This window comes from Poromitra crassiceps (genome assembly GCF_964638095.1).
Source record: "Poromitra crassiceps genome assembly, chromosome: 11".
NCBI lineage: Eukaryota > Metazoa > Chordata > Actinopteri > Beryciformes > Melamphaidae > Poromitra > Poromitra crassiceps.
In genome coordinates, this window is record NC_139643.1 from 24669106 (window position 1) to 24686996 (window position 17891).

The 17891-nt window shown below is 46.1% G+C and overlaps 1 protein-coding gene across 1 annotated transcript in view; it reads right to left on the reverse strand.

The window, feature by feature from the left end:
• Nucleotides 1-2441: 2441 nt before the first annotated feature.
• trim46b (tripartite motif containing 46b) overlaps nt 2442-17891 on the reverse strand; it is a gene marked incomplete at both ends in the record, with an annotated part of 15851 nt that continues 401 nt past the window's right edge. The window contains 11 exons of the mRNA XM_083645941.1: nt 2442-2892; nt 3724-3791; nt 3964-4193; nt 7273-7605; nt 7979-8100; nt 9123-9376; nt 11419-11514; nt 11793-11939; nt 12688-12886; nt 14571-14721; nt 15729-15990. Coding sequence (XP_083502067.1) covers nt 2442-2892; nt 3724-3791; nt 3964-4193; nt 7273-7605; nt 7979-8100; nt 9123-9376; nt 11419-11514; nt 11793-11939; nt 12688-12886; nt 14571-14721; nt 15729-15990 — 2313 coding nt within the window. The remainder of the gene's footprint in view (nt 2893-3723; nt 3792-3963; nt 4194-7272; nt 7606-7978; nt 8101-9122; nt 9377-11418; nt 11515-11792; nt 11940-12687; nt 12887-14570; nt 14722-15728; nt 15991-17891) is intronic.

Sequence of the window (17891 nt, forward strand, 5' to 3'; positions counted from 1 at the left end):
AAAAAACAACAACAATTTGAACTGTGTTGTTTAAGCCAGTGCAGCTATAATAGACCTATTTTAGCCACATCATGTTAATATATCTAAAACATAAATTGACATTAATTTAAACATTAAGGATCTGAGAGGACAGATAATATTATATACATACATATTACATTATGTATGTAATATGTTATACATAATATTGTACATATTACATTATGTATAATATGTACAGGAAGGATGCCATTGTGTTTTTTTCTACATTAGCTTTATAAATCTATGCAGTATATAGCATGGCTACAACTGCAAGCGTCAAAGATATAATTACATAGTGTGTGTTGGATATACCAGACACAATAATTCCTCCAAAACAGCGTGTAACAAACAAATGTAAGAAACATAATAACATTTGCATATTTGTTCCTATAAACACATTTTCTTATATAAATGAAAATAAAAACAAAATCGCTGAGATGTCTAACTTTTCTTTCTTTCATCAAGCCGATAACATTCGGCAGTAAAGGCTGCTCTGTGGAGTTCATGAACTTTGCATGAACAGCCTGGTTACACTTTACTCTAGCTGTCTGGCTAAGCCAGAATAGAATAGAATAGAATAGAATAGAATAGAACAGAATAGAATAGAATAGTCTAACTGTGGCATACATCCTGTGAAAGGTTAGAAGACAGATCTATTGCTTGTAATCTATCATCATCATTATCATCTAGCACTTTTCATAGTTACAAAGCGCTTTTTTTAAAGAGTAAATAAAACCAAAGTGAAATTTCCAGAAATCATTTGTAAGCAAAGCAAGAGACAGTCCAGCAAAGACTGAAAGATAGAAAGTAAAACATAAAACAGGAGGTCAAAGACATTGAATGACAACAGATCCATAAAAGTAAAAGACACATAAAAGTGAATCTATAAACATTTTAAAAGGTGATTTGGAAGATGATCTTGATATATCCATCTTAAGCTCCTTGGGCAGTTTGTTCACCCACATAGCATATTTCAGTGCACATTTCAGAATTGTTGTTAAGTAACCTAAAGACTCTTATCATGGAAAATGGTTAAAATTCTTAATATTTCCAAGTTAATAAGTTATATTATATTATACTGTCCAATGTGACACCTACTAGCGGCTATGTTTAATGTATGAAACCTTGATTTACATGGGATGAGACCATTGACTGTATAATATTGGGACATTTCTTGGGGGCTCAGCTATGTCTTGCTGCTCCCTAGTGGTGAAAGTAAGTATTGATTCTTGCTCACAGTGAAGTTGTTCATTATAAAAGGGTTTAACAACTGCCACAAGGTTGATTGAAGCTGATTGAATATTAACCATTATATTAACTCAACAGAAACGGTGACAAAAGAAAAAAAAGAAAAAAGAGAGAAATATTATCATAATTTAAACAATTTGCATTTATTCAGCGTTTATTTATTTAATTCATTTTGTTTTGCAAACATTCTGCCAGCAGGTGAAGTTTACATGGATTAAAATCTGCTAATCATTTCATAAGAAGCACAGCTCATTAACTTACAATCAAGCCAAACTAAACTAATCAAAAATATTGTTTAAGTGGAAACAAATGTTACCATCAGCCGATGAATCAATGTAGTTATCAGTCAAACCCATCACACACACACACACACACACACACACACACACACACACACACACACACACACACACACACACACACACACACACACACACAATCAGATTCATGTAGGCTATTTGAAATATGAAATAGCGATGCACAAAGAGAACCACCAGAAACCAGTGATTAGCTGTGTAGCAAAGGTATAATTGGACCTTCTAATTGCAGTATTGCCTCGTTGTTCATCTCTACCTATAATCAACCACTCAATCACATTTTACATCCCAGGGGAAAAAAAACAATGGCTTTGGTTGGGATCATAATGCGTGAATGTGAATGATTGGCAAGTTAGCTACCAACAGTGTAGAAATCGGAACAACTGTGTTAGCAGTTATAGATGCAATAAAAGGCCTATTTTTAACATTATGTTCATATCTCTAAAACATAAATGGACATTAAGCATTAAATATTAAGATGTGAGAGGACAGATAATAGATCTTCCTACAGGAAGCATGGCATTGTGTTTTGCTCTATCTACAATAGCTTTATAAATAATGCAGTATAGCATGGCTACAAGTGCAAGCATCAAAGATATAATCACATAGTGTGTGTTGATACCAGACACTACTTAAGCAATTCAGTAATTCCTGCAAAAAAGCATGTAACAAAAAAAAGATGTAAGAAACTTAATTACATTTGCATATTTGTTGCTATAGAAACATTTTCTTATACAAATGAAATACAAAACAAAATCGCTGAGATTTCTAACTTTTTCCGCTCGCTAGCTGAGTAAATAGTTCACAATTAACCGTTACATTCCGTATTACCGCACGATCTTCCGTGATCAGCTCTCACTTATTATTATTCAAATTGGTGGTGACACGCGGTTGGATGGTCACCCGTCTTACCGGGGTCTGATCGGCGTTGCGATTGGCCACCAGCTCCTGCAGCTGCAGCGCCCCGCCGCCGATGAAGCAGAACGCCGGGCAGACGGGCCCGGAGCAATCCACGTGGCCCTCCCAGAGCGGGCGCAGGGAGTGGGCGTCGTAGAAGGTGACGCGGCCCTTCTCAAAGTCAAGGCACACCCCGAGCCGCGGGGGCAGGGGGTAGGTGAGGCCCGTGGGCGACGAGGGGCCGTTGGCGATGGGGTCCCGGGTGCCGTTGCCGTGGCCGCTGTGGTGGTGGTGGTAGCTGTGCTGCGGCAGGTAGATCTTGCCCATCCCCATGGTGAGGAAGCAGAAGGGCGGGGCCGAGTCCGGCGAGTCCTCCGCCCCGCTGTCGTGGCCGCTGTCTGGGTCGTAGCTGAAGGGGGGGGGGGGGGGGAGGTTTGGGGAATGAGGACAGCTATGTTTGGATGGGTGATCCTGTATTTTCATCCACTCCTCCAAATCATATGCCAGTGATTCTCAGGGCCACAGACCCCATTTGATTAGATTTGGTCTGAGAATATTTGTACTGTTAGATCTTGTCTAGAATCCCGTGACCATGTGTTTTGTAGGTGGAGAGATAACAGTAACAGTATGATAAAATAGTCATTCTTCTATAGAGAGGCAAAGTGACCGCCTACTTCCTGCTTCAGCACTGTACCAGAGATTTTCATCCGCCATTTATTTTCCCATACACATTTCGTAAAATGCGAATAAAAATAGTTTTACTGGTTCAAACCAAATGGTACAGATATATTTAGAAACCGATCGCATAACATTTCACTGGGACCAAAACTGAATGCGGGTTTAAAGAAAATATTTTTTCGATGTAGTTTTTTTAAGTTTTGGTCCGAGTGAAATGTTCTATGGTCTCTCCCGATTATAGCGTCAGCTGAACCGTTTGGTTCGACGAAGTAAAACTATTTTATAAGCATTTTACGAAATGTCTATGGGAAAATAAACGGCGGATGAAAATCTCCGGTACAGTGCTGAAGCAGGAAGTGACCTTCCACTTTGCCTCTCTATTATTCTTTAATTGTGGTACCTACTTGTAAATTAAATAAAGGTGAAGTTGAACAATTCATCAATTTGCTGGGGACCCCCTGGAACCCCCTCAAGGACCCCTGGTGGTCCCCGGAGCCCACGTTGAGAACCACTGTCATTATACTATTCTGTCCCTTTCATTGTTCATACTGGAGCTACTCACCGGGGACTGGCCATGTCCTGTGGAAGGTGGAACCACTCCTGCAGTTTAGATTCCAGACCAACTCCAACCTGTTCAAGAAAAAAGGAAGCGAATTGTAATTAACTAAACATTTCTCTCTGGCAGCAAATAACGTGTTGATCCAGATTTCCCTGCATTTGAAATATAGGCGAATATTTTGTGATTATCTCCATAACCCCCCCCCCCCCCCACACACACACACACACATTTTTTTTTACTTGCCTTCACCAGGTAAGACCCAGGCTCCACTGAGCATGCCCAGTAGTGCCGTCCCTGCGTGATGGCCACATCCCCCACAAGCAGGTCCGAGGTCAGGTGACAGGAAGTGAGGGCGTGGTCGGCGGCCTGCAGCAGAGAGAGGCCCGGGACGCTGCGGGCGCACCGCTGCTCCTTGCTGACCACCAGCCGGTCTGCATGGAGACCCCAGCGAGAGTCCAGGTAGAAGTTCAGCACTGGGGAGAAGGGGGAGGTGAGAAGAAGCCCGGGTAGAGAGGGAACGCAAGGGTGGAGGTGCGTTCCAAAATGAGGTATAGGGGCGGGGGGTTTAGAAACGACAGGAGAGGTTTGGGTGAATAGAGGGAAATCAGAGGGAAAGGCAGAGGTACAGACACCACACATGCACCTCCTCCAGACAGAGGTTACAAGGAGATACGGAATATAACATCGATCTGTATATTGACGACTCGGGGAGTAAAGCACAGAAGGTATAGCTAGAGAAAAAAGAAGCTGGTGGCCGTGGGGAGAGCATTCTTTCCAGAAGGAGGAACCATTACAGAGGGAACATACGCAGTTGCAGGAGGGAGAGGAAAGCCCGGGGGAACACAGGAATTCACCAACTCAGGACTAAACTGGACCATTCAAAAAAACCTGGATCTGAATCCGATCCATGTTGTTAAGCCTCGCGTCTTAACAAACCGCAAACCTCATCAGCACTTGGACAGATCTCGTCATGGGGGAGAGAGAGTGGAGAGCAGAGGAGTGCATGGGATGAGAGCGAGAGAGAGAGAGAGAGAGAGAGAGAAAGAGAGAGGGAGAGAGAGATTGAAAGGGAGAGAGAGAGAGAGAAAGGGAGGGAGAGAGGGGGATTGAGGGGGAGAGAGATTGAGAGGGAGAGAGAGAGAGAGAGAGAGAGGGAGAGGGATTGAGAGGGAGATAGAGAGAGGGGCATTGAGAGGGAGGGATTGAGATGGAGAGAGATTGAGAGGGAGAGAGAGGGATTGAGAAGGAGAGGGAGAGAGAGGGGTTGAGAGGGAGAGAGAGAGGGAGAGAGAGAGAGATTGAGAAGGAGAGGGAGAGAGAGGGGTTGAGAGGGAGAGAGAGAGAGATTGAGAGGGAGAGAGAGGGATTGAGAGGGAGAGAGAGAGCGAGAGGGATAATTAGGTGTAAAACGATGGGATATGGATGCGCTTCTTACATTCAGTAGGAGGCATGAAGGTTGGCAGCATGGAAGGAGCTTAGGAGAGGATGACATGTGCAGAGCTGAGAGAGAAGGATGAGGTAAAAAAAATGACAAGAACAAGGTGGGGATGACAGGTAATGAATGGATGGAGAGTGAGAGGATGGCAAGATGGGAAAGGAAGAAGAAAAGGAATATGGGAATGGGCAGAGGAAAAAAGAAAATGAGTTATTAAGCATGTCATCATGGTAGGCATACTAATGCTTATCTTATGACTGATAGTAATAACAGGTGTGTATGAGTCTTGAATGGAGCTTGCTGTGTGCATACAATCTGATTTTCTGCTAGCTGTAATCAAGTTCTCACTGACTTCTTGTTTGCGATTTTCCCACAACAAAAGATAGGAGGTCCTAAAAGGAACGTTATACTTTGTCAGTTGTGGCGTTAACAAACTAGCCAGAGTCGACCACTTGATTATTTATAACTTGGTTGGTGGCATGGGTGCAATTGACCTTACCTAAGCCCCGCCCCCTTTTTGCTGCCTCTGTCAACTTCCCCCTTATACTAGACACTATAAGTCTATGGGCAGTTCAAACCACGCCCTCTTTCAACTCCAACTACTCCTCACCTGGCGCGGGCGTGGTGTGCAGGTATATCAGTGTGTTATTCTCACCTGGCGCGGGCGTGGTGTGCAGGTATATCAGTGTGTATGCTCACCTGGCGCGGGCGGGGTGTGCAGGTATATCAGTGTATATGCTCACCTGGCGCAGGCGTGGTGTGCAGGTATATCAGTGTGTGTTCTCACCTGGCACGGGCGTGGTGTGCAGGTATATCAGTGTGTGTTCTCACCTGGCGCAGGCGTGGTGTGCAGGTATATCAGTGTGTGTTCTCACCTGGCGCGGGCGTGGTGTGCAGGTATATCAGTGTGTTATTCTCACCTGGCGCGGGCGTGGTGTGCAGGTATATCAGTGTGTGTTCTCACCTGGCGCGGGCGTGGTGTGCAGGTATATCAGTGTGTTATTCTCACCTGGCGCGGGCGTGGTGTGCAGGTATATCAGTGTATATGCTCACCTGGCGCGGGCGTGGTGTGCAGGTATATCAGTGTATATGCTCACCTGGCGCAGGCGTGGTGTGCAGGTATATCAGTGTGTATGCTCACCTGGCGCGGGCGTGGTGTGCAGGTATATCAGTGTGTTATTCTCACCTGGCGCGGGCGTGGTGTGCAGGTATATCAGTGTGTTATTCTCACCTGGCGCGGGCGTGGTGTGCAGGTATATCAGTGTGTATGCTCACCTGGCGCGGGCGTGGTGTGCAGGTATATCAGTGTGTATGCTCACCTGGCGCGGGCGTGGTGTGCAGCTATATCAGTGTATATGCTCACCTGGCGCGGGCGTGGTGTGCAGGTATATCAGTGTGTTATTCTCACCTGGCGCGGGCGTGGTGTGCAGGTATATCAGTGTGTATGCTCACCTGGCGCGGGCGTGGTGTGCAGGTATATCAGTGTGTTATGCTCACCTGGCGCGGGCGTGGTGTGCAGGTATATCAGTGTGTTATTCTCACCTGGCGCGGGCGTGGTGTGCAGGTATATCAGTGTGTATGCTCACCTGGCGCGGGCGTGGTGTGCAGGTATATCAGTGTATATGCTCACCTGGCGCAGGCGTGGTGTGCAGGTATATCAGTGTGTATGCTCACCTGGCGCGGGCGTGGTGTGCAGGTATATCAGTGTGTTATGCTCACCTGGCGCAAGCGTGGTGTGCAGGTATATCAGTGTGTTATTCTCACCTGGCACGGGCGGGGTGTGCAGGTATATCAGTGTGTTGTTCTCACCTGGCGCAGGCGTAGTGTGCAGGTATATCAGTGTGTATGCTCACCTGGCGCGGGCGTGGTGTGCAGGTATATCAGTGTGTATGCTCACCTGGCGCGGGCGGGGTGTGCAGGTATATCAGTGTGTGTTCTCACCTGGCGCGGGCGTGGTGTGCAGGTATATCAGTGTGTGTTCTCACCTGGCGCGGGCGTGGTGTGCAGGTATATCAGTGTGTGTTCTCACCTGGCGCGGGCGGGGTGTGCAGGTATATCAGTGTGTGTTCTCACCTGGCGCGGGCATGGTGTGCAGGTATATCAGTGTATATGCTCACCTGGCGCGGGCGGGGTGTGCAGGTACACCTCCTCGCTGTACTCCCCGTAGCCCGCCTTGTTGCAGCCTCTGACCCGCAGCACGTACACGCTGTCCATCTCCAGTCTGTCAATCACAGCGCTGGGCCCGCCCACCTCGTCCATCCGCTGCCAGCCCCAGCGGGCGGCAGACAGTCCTCCCCTGATCCCGCCCCGGGACACCTGGACCACGCCCCGACGCCGATACTCCACGGAGAAGTGCCAGGCGGGCGAGGAGTCCTGAGGCAGCCGCCAGCACAGGAAGAGCTGGTCGTAAGCCAGCGTGCGCTGGGTGTCGATCACCGGAGCCAGGGGTGCTGGGGAAATAACGCGTTGAATGTGAGAGCTAAAAAAAAAAAAAAAAAATGCCTGAAAGCTTAATAATATACTCAAGTGCGGAGGTTTGGCTTGTCACAGTGTGGACTACCCTCTCCAATTCTGTCACTGCGCCGCATTCGCTTCTTATGCAATATTTTATGACATTTCTGCTTCATTGGACAGCATAAGTGGAAATTGACAGGAAGAGGAAGCGGGTGACGTGCAACGATAGTCGAAAGTCAAACTAGTGACATTGTGCGCAAATGATGCTCTTCAGCCCACTGAGCCAAGGAGAAACTTCTTCTTCTCCTCCTCCCCTCCCCTCCGCCCCGTCCTGCCCGTCCCCGTCTCCTCGGCGCCCCCCCTCCTCACCCTGGATGAAGTGCAGCTCTGTGAGGAGTTTGAGTTCTTTGGAGACGTCCAGCTGGAAGTGTCTGAAGGATGGATCAGCAGCCAGAGAGAAACACTGGAGACTGTCGATGGATTTACTCAACCTGGCAAGAAGGTGGGCGGCGGGGAGGAAGAGGGAGGAGGCGGGGTTAGAGGGAAGAGGAAGATGGGCCGGTTATGTGACACTTGCATCGAGAGGGAAGGGCGTGGGAGGGTGAGACAGCTTGATGAGGAGAGATGGGGCGTGCGTGATTAAGTTCAAATTACTCCGTTTTCAGGCAAGACAATGAACCGACCGGAAGAAAATTGTCTTGTAAATTATAGTGTGTCTTCCTATCTCCACCCACACACATATCTACTATTCTTCCAAAAGATACCCACTCTTACTACTAAGTGCATTAGCTCCATCTTGTGGCCATTCAGCTATTACAAATAATTTGGAGAGGAATGCAAAGAGAATACTAATAACTAATTGAACAACTATTTTTCTACTTTTACAAGCTGCATTTGTGCTCTGCAGACACTTTGAATGTGATTAAACATCTCCTTTCTCTGTCTTTAAAAATTTAAAATTAATCTCGGAAAGACAAAAAGAATGCATCTCAGGCCATGTTCACATTACAGGCAAATCCGATTTGCTGCTAAAGTCATTAATCATCATTATCTCGATTGGTTTCCCAAATCTGATTTGGCAGTGTGTCCGCACTGCCACAAATCTGATTTGGGCAAGTGTTCAAGTCGGATCTGTGTGTCCAGATACAATGAGCCTGTCTGCATGTTTGTGGCAGTGTTTGCATGTCTGCTCTCTGCTCTTCAAGTCCCCGCCTCCATGCAAAAGACACTCTCAAATCTGATTTGGGTGACCAGCGCGTCCACACTGAAGTCACATCAGTCGAAAGCAGATTGGAAACTACCTCCATAATGTGGTTTGGGACAAGTGACACAAATCAGACTTGGAGCGTCCAGACTCACAAAACCAATCTGGATAGAATCATGAATAGGTCATTAAAGTTCACAAATCAGATTTGGCCTCCTAGTCTGAACATGGCTTAAGACAGCAATGACCAAGAATCATAAAAACAAAGATAGTATACACAGCTAAAGATAGACAATAGAGCAGTCAAACCTGTTATGAGTCTGGCGGGCCGCCTGCACGAAGCAGGGCGGGTCTGGCTCCTTCAGCAGCTCCTGGGTAAAGGCCATGAGCCCCGCATGCTCCATCATGCTGCGTCGCTCGGCCACCTGGGAAGCCAGCGCCTCACCCCGCCTCTGCCGCGCCCCCTCCACAGCCTGCGTGAGCGACGAGTGGCGCTCCGCCAGCGCCGCCGTCAGGTCCCTGACACTCTGAGCCAGCTGCTCTCTGGCTGCCACACTGTTCACCTGGTGGTGGGCGGAGAGTAACACACGCAGACAAGTTGGGACGCATGTGAGAACTAACAAGCGGATGCCAGGTTACAGCACCTTATTAAAACAGGATAGTTCCGGTCTTTGATTACGATTGGCTGAGCCATGTTCGAAGCCGTCGTAAAAACACTCTATAAACACACACCTGCTGTGACCGCATCGCAGTGTTACTGGGCCAATTACGCGCGTGTTGCTGCGTCTGCGTGTTGCCTGGCAACCATTCTGCGAAATGTCGCTGAAGAACTACATTGCTTGGTGGAAGAATGATTGTTTGTTATCAATAAGTTATTGCCTTTTTGTTTTTTGTTTATTCTATGAAACCTTGCAATATGTAGTAACCGTTTTAGAAAAGCAATAAGCCCTGCAAGGCTGTGGTTTACATTGATTTACAGTTATGGGGATTCATTTTTTATTTCTTTGCTTTATTTGAGTCAAGTTTATTTATGGAGCCCTTTGTTTGTAGGTTTCCCATTCAGTGTTCTTCGAAAAAGAAGGTACAACACACAAAAGTCAAAGTTTGTGTGTACAGTGTATGTATATGTGTACTTGTCAGCACTATGTGTGACACTATGTGTACTAGTAGTCATCCAGTTCAGTGGTTCCCAACCACCGGGCCGTGGACCGGTACCGGGCTGCAACGCATTTGGTACCTGGCCGCGAGCCCGGTCCCAAAAAAAAGAAGAAGAAAAAAAAAGAAAAATGTACAAACAGTTTTTTACAAACTACAAACACAAATAAATGTCAACTTGAAACTATGTTTCAACTACCACACAGCCTATAAATATATATATATTTATTTTGATTATTTTGATTATTTTGATTATTATTATTATTATTATTATTATTATTATTATTATTATTATTATTATTATTAAAATTGACAACCGGTCCGCAACTTTTTTTCCATCTATCTACCGGTCCTTGGCACAAAAAAGGTTGGGAACCCGTGATCCAGTTGACCAAACAGTGACTATTTCATGTCATTGTATGGGTTAAATCTTGAAAAATAATTATCACATTTCTAACAAGCATTATTATGCAATAGTCTATCTATGGTAAACACCGGATCTAAAGTGCTTGTTTTGCGTGGCGTTGTTTTGCAGGTGGACAGAGAAGGTCTTTGCACACACAGTCCGATTGTTTTCGTATGCGTGTTTTTTAATCCGTCATCTGAAAACACAGACAGGTCCCAGCTCGCAAAAATCTATTGACTGATGCGGAAAAACGCAGAAAATCGAACCTCGTCCGAAAACTTAAATGACGGACGTAATTGTCGGACTCGGTGTGTCAACGATGATTGACACAAATTAGGTCGTATTCTTTTTTTTTTTCGTGCGTCAATTTCGGACGAAAATACGGACTTGGTGTGCAAAAGCTTTAATGTGTGTAAGCTTTGCAGGTGGACAGTAATGTGTGTAAGCTTTGCAGGTGGACAGTAATGTGTGTAAGCAGCAAAAACAGATTTCTTAATCGGCTGGACTGTTGGATTTGATGAATGTATCATGTGGCAAGTAATCAACAAACTCAATCAATCAATCAACTGCCGACTGGGAAGTGAAGTGCAAATTTCAGTCAATTTATTTCACAGTAGGTTTTATAGAGCAGTATGTTTTATGATAGAACGATAGGTTTTATGATAGGAACATTTGAGGGAACATATGGATTCCCGTCATAGAAGCTAGTAAAATGGACAGACAGGATGCTAACCTACAGACAGTTTTTAGCCACGAGCAAAACGTATGGGTATTTAGTTGATGCCTGCTGTTAATTCTTTGTTCAGTGACGCTTTGTCTGCGCATTGTATTCACCTTTTTCACTTCCCACCCAATTCACCCATTTTGTGTCTAAAAGGCAGGAAGTAGCACAGGTGCAAGCAAAACATTAATGAGGGTTTCCAACAACTTCCAATGACATTTAGGTGATCCAGTGCCGGGGCCCTCGTTAATGTGTGTTACTACCTGCCTTTTAGACACAAAATGGGTGAATTGGGTGCGAAGTGAACGAGTCTAATGAGTCACCTCAGTCTGAGTGATGGCACTCTCCAGCTCGGTGATCTGAGACAGAACTGTCTCCTGGTTGGACAGAATGTGGTTCATCTCCTTGGTAATCTTCTCCTGTCAAATAAACAGCACACAACACAACAAATTGACACCAGATCGTGTTAATCCTCCTAATACAATGTATTACATTAACTCGGTCTCAGTCTCTGATGTATGGCAGTTTTGTATAACTATGTAAAAAAAACTATAAAAGTAACATGATACATTCATCTGTATATTTGAAACACTGAATCATGAACATCATCACTATGTCCAGCTTGGGCTGGGTTTATCAGAACCATCCTACAACCAAACCAACAATGTTGCATGACATCAGAGTCCCAGAGTCCCACCTTAAGGGCTTGGTGTGCGTGTGCGACGGGCATGATCTTGTGTCCGGTGTGGACGCGGCGCAGCTTGCAGAGAGGGCACAGCAGCCGCTGACAGGTCCGACAGTAGAACTGGAGTTTCTCCTGGTCATGCTCCGGACAGGTCAGAACCTGGGAGGAGAGTCAAGTCCAATCCAATCCAGGCAAAAAGTGTGTAAAGAACAGAGGTGAGAAGGAGGAGACCATTTGCAGGGGATTAGGAGGATCAACTTCATCAATTTAAAATGTTAACTTTTTTGTTAAACACTTTTACAATAAATAATATAATAACTTTGTTTTGTTTCGGGAAACACTGATCTGTGGGATCAAATAACATAATGATGATCCCATAGGCATCCAGGATTTGAGCGAGGGGGGTGGGGGAGGGGGGGGGGGGCACCTTTTTCCAAGCTTTGTCTGGGGGGAGGCCCACAGCCTCAGACTGGCCTAGAGTGCCCAGAATGCAATGGAGAGCTAGCCTGACTCCGCCAGATGGGGGCGGCATTGTTCCACAAATTCACAATCCCACCTGGTTGTTTGGTTGTGAAACAAATGTGAATGAACTTACATCCATCTGGCAGCGTCAGGTTATTGGAGAGCAGCACTCCCTGAAAACCCCACAGTGCAGAATTGGTTGTCATGGTGACAAGGTTGAAAATAAATGCCAAATCACCAAATCATCAGCTCTGCCCATGGATGTTGAGTTACCTCCCCCTATCACCCCCCCCCCCCACCATTAATTTTTTTACCCTTTTTTATAGTTTCTATGTCTGTAATACACTTTGCAACTTCTTTTGTTGCTGTTGTTTTAAGTGCTATGAAAATAAAGCATGTCATTTTTTAGTCTTACATACAACAGTAATATACGTGCGTGTCTCACCTTTGGTCTGAAGTTGAGTGTGGGCTGGACGTGTTCGTGTTGAGCCCGCGGCGTCCCCCAGGGGTGATAGAGCTTGAAGCACTCGTTACAGAAACTGGCCCTGCAGTCCGCACAGCCCTTCGTGGCCTCCAGAGCCTGCGGAGGCTTACAGAACTGGCACATCACAGCCACACTGCCCAGGCTCACCGTGTGCCTGTACCTGAGACGGGAACGGAGCGGTGGAAAGAGTCAGGCGCAGGAATATGGAAGAAAGGCAATGACAACAAAATAAGACATCGTGTATACATGTGTTAGTGATGAAATGGCATCTTTACTTCCTGGATTTGATGCGTTTCTTGTTGAAACAGGATGTTGGGGGTGGGGCATATAATGCAGCAGAGAGGGGTCATTCAAACCAATGCAATGGGAGTCATGGCGAGAAAGGCAATGTTGGGAGGGGTGCAGAGGGGCGGGATTGTTCAAAAATCGGATGATTTTATTGGTTCGAAATGTATACGCCTACTAGTGCAGCATGGGGTCACCATGAAACTGTGTCCTCCAGGACCAGTCCCGGCGTCACGAGGGGGCGTGAGGGGGCATCGGGGGTGATGATTGGTTGTGTGTAGGCATGAGGCAGAGTGTTTTGTAAAGCAGGCACTTGGTGGCTGTGTTTGTCTAATAACTTGTCTGTAATGATCTCAAAGAGGAGAGGCTCTTTGGAAGACTGCCATATTGGCATAGCAGGCACAATGAATTGCTTGGTGGCTGTGTCTGTCTAGTAACGTGTCTGTAATCACGGTAAAAATGCTGCATTGGCGCCTAGATAAGGCAACTGGTCTGCTCATGTTTTTCTAGCTTAGATCCATTTAGAGTGGACGTCACAGGGTTAGTTGCGCACGCATCGCCGTATCCAAAACTGAAGCTGAAACGAGAGAGATCCCCAGAATACAGGAAAAAGACATCTTGTGCCGTATGCGTATAGACGCTGGACATTCCCGCTAGGAATATGACGATGTCCGGCACTGAAACTTTGCGATGTAATTGGATCCTAGACCCATCCTGACAGCGAGTACGGGTCAGGAAACCTCACCCCATTGAAAGAGTTCGCTTATTTGTGTAAGGTAACCCGTCTGTTGCTGGCTAAGCTTTAAAATACGTGGAGGAGGTGTCCGGATCTTCCATATTACTATGACAGCTGAACCCGCTAGTTGTAACTTTCTGCAACCAGTTCGGCTCCACCCACAAAATACATAATCGCTGTTTACAAACATAAAAAGGGTCTATAGTGCGTTCCGTTGTCGCCCCTCTTGGAATTTCAACGCCCCCTCTCCTGTAGTGGGCTGTAGCCGGGACTGTCCAGGACCTAACTGGAGGTTCATTTCATAGGGAATATTGGATTCCTTTTTCCTTTTTTTTTTAAGCAGTTGGTTTCATTCATATTAAATATATCTTTTTCAAGATGGATCTGGCCAAGAAAGCAGCATCGATAACAAATACAAAAAATACAAAAACATACAAAAACAACATACAATTACGCGCCTGAGTATAAATTATTTCAATTAATTATTAATTGAAAACCGCATGAAAGACAAGGCTGGCGAAAACGCACTAAACGAGAGTGCGATCAATGACAATAGTATCAAATGGGTTACAGAGGTAACACAAAGCTGCCAGCCTCTGGAAGTGCACCGTCGGCCATAGTAGCCATGGTTGCAGTGCTCTGCTGGATTCTTCAACACCTCAGCTGCTGCTGATTCATTACACTCAGCATTTGGACACGTTCCCACACCTTCTTTTTTCACACCTAAAACTCACTGAGGCGGTTTGTCCAAGCATCATGGGCCCTGAACGCCCATATCACTGCATGCATTTTTTTTTTGTACACGGGTTTGCGTGGTACCTACCTCTCCACGATGCGCTCCAGGGTGAGGTTGCGAAGACAGTCGGTAAGGCCCTTCTCCCCCAGCTCCACGTCTCGGCCACAGGGGACGCAGGGAAACATCATCACCAGGGGCGGGCCTTCCTTACGCCGTCCCCGTGGATATGTCCCGTATCCTGGAGACCGGGGGGCTAGAGGGGGGGGACCACGAGGAAAAGTCAATAATGAGCAGAGCGAGAGAGAAAATGATAGGGGAGGAATGTGTCTACTAACACATCTATTCACCTTATGTAGCCCCGCCCACTTGACCCATTGTGTCATGACTTCCTGTTCAAAACGCCGGCTGTTTTACCTGCTCAAACTAGTCTGACTCACCTGGTCAAACCTAGTTTGACTCACATTATGAGTCAGACTAGGTTTATGAGTCACAGGAAGTATAAACACAATCGTAACTTCCGATTGTATTTACACTTCCTGTTAGTCTCTCAAGCCAGACTGTCTCTTCTACATAAGGTGAATAGACTGGTGCATATCGATCATGACTTAACATTGGAGTCAAGGAGGAAGGGTTTAGCTAACGTGTGAAGACACGTTTCTGTTTCTTTCCTCTAAGCTCCCTTTACTCTTACTGCAGGTGAAAATGTGTGAAGCACCCCCACCCTCCATTTAAATGAAGCATTGCGTTAGTTCATGCAGGACATGGAAGTCATAGGCTCCGCCCCAGCTGTAATCAGCTGACAGCCGCTGATTGGATAGGGGTTTTAAACATTCACCAATCACAGTCATTCTCACAACAAGGCGGTCCATTTAAATATGGCCTCCTCTTACTCTGATCTTGCTTCACCTATATGCTGCTGCTGGCAGCAGCTTTGCCTCCACCTTCCTAGCTCAGACTCACGCATGGCTCAAAGGTTAAACTGTATTCGTCTTGCTTTGGGCTTACTCCTGCATATACGCCTGGGGGATTCTGCATTGCGCTCCCTGTTCAGCTTAGCGTGCTGCTGGGATGCTTGAGAGGGAGCATCTTCTGTAAAGCGCGGAGCCATCAGCGCCTGTATCATTCCATTTGTGCAATAAATGGTCAAATCTATGACTAAAGTGTTCCTGACATGAATGACATGTTGGGACTTTTAGAGAGGAGAGAAAGCATGTTTTTTTTATCTAGATAACAGTGAATCCAAACCTGTGCGTAGCACGCGGTCAATGGGCCGCTGCTCCGCTTTGGGCATGGGCCTGCGCGCCTGGCGGGGGGAGCGGGTGTTGGGCGTGGAGGCTGGTGAGTTGGGCTCTGGAGGAAGATCTGGAGGCGGGTAACCGCTTGCCACCAAGACCTCGGAGGCACACATGAGGCAGACGCTGTGCTGGCATGGCAGGACCACGGGCTGCTTCACGATCTCCTTACACACGGGGCAGTGCAGCTCACGCTCCATGCTCTTCATGTTAGCCTGTCAGACGCAGAGAAACCAGGCGTTACCATCTGGTGGCTGAGAAAACGCTCTTTTCTTGCAGAGACATAAGTGGAGGATCCCAGGGTAGCCACTAGCCAAGCTAGCATTAGGGTGTATTATTCAAACTTAAATACAATTTGCAACCTTGCAAAACAGGCATGCAACATATAGAAAGGAACAATAGTGATGTGCGGACAATTAGCCTTGATGGAAAGTCAGAGAAAAGTAAAACACGCAAGAATATCCAGGTGTATTCATAAAGGTGAACAGACTAAGACAGGCAAAGGAACATAGCGTGATTTATTTGGTTAAAGTATAACCACAAAGCTGACAGAGCAGCCAATATAAATAGCTGTCCTACACGGGCCGATATAGGTGGCACGGCTCTTGTTAAATATGGATAAAGGAGGACCAGGCTTTAATTATTCAATCACTGCACACAGTGCATCCGTGTGGTTAGACTGCAGCTTTGCATTATGAAGATGATGTTGATGAAGGTGCATCCGTGTGGTTAGACTGCAGCTTTGCATCATGAAGATGATGTTGATGAAGATGCTATCTGGCCAGTGGCCACACATGACCACTGCTGTGTGCGCTGGCATCACCTGCCTTGTTGCAGCACTGCAATTACTCAATCAGTGGCACTTTATTCATCAAATGTACAAAGACTTGGTGTCAATATATTTCATAGCAACACACTGACACATGGCACAAGAAGGAACAGGACCTCACCTTTCAGATAATGTTATCCGTTTACATAAGATACAGTATAATTATGGATGTGTTTTCTTTGCATAATCCACTAATAAATCCATATATTTATTTTTTATCAATCTATATACATGCTATCTATTTCAGCAGAGGGGTTGGAGCACGGGAGCAGTTAGCGCTTCGGACACATTAGCTGTTGAGCGGACAGTCACAGGACAGTCACTCTCAACTGCAAGGCCACCTTGTCACCTTTATCATCATGAAGGTCAAAGACAGATAACCGATCTGACCCATTCTCAATCGTCCTACAACGGAACGAGTGACAATTATGATTTTCCATCCATCCATCAACCGCTTCAACCGCTTATCCGTGATCAGGCCTAGGTTATGTTTTTGTTCAGCACAAATGTTGTGTTGTCTAATAAAGTTTCTGAGCAAGCCATTCCAATCTAGCCACGTCGGTGTGTTTCGCCTTTGCGGATGCCCTTGACACACCTTCTGTCCAAATGATAGCTGAAACTGTTGCCCCGTGCAACTGTTGCAGTGTCACTGGTGTTACATCTACATCACTGACACTACGAGTTAACTTCAAAATCAGGCCAACGCAGATTAGACAGACTGGCTTTGCTGCAAAGGGATTTGAGATGAGATTGCATATTTATGATGTGATGTGACAGGAATGTTTCACAAATGCACCTTAAAAAAATATTGCTTTCATCTTTCTTTCTTTTCAATGTGTCATTTGATCTGCTCCTTGTGTAATGCTCCTTGTAGCGCTGCTAAATGTTGTGTGACTAGACTAATTAAGAATCGATGATTCTCTCTCTGCACGCTGCACCGGAGTGAATCTTGCTTGCTGCTGGACAGGAACATACACTGCATGTCCACGTGACCATAAGCACGCTATAGGCATCCCCACCCGGCCCCCACCCCACCCCCTACACACACATGCACACACGCGCGCGCGCGTGCGCACACACACACACACACACACACACACACACACACACACACACACACACACACACACACCATTCAATCGGCAGCTGGATTACACAGAAAGCCACTTAACACACCCATGTTGATCGAATGCCATAAGAATGACAATCCTCCCTGAGATTTGAACATGTATATATAGGCTATAGCGTGTCTCTAATAGTCATTTACATAGGATATACTGTAGGTAA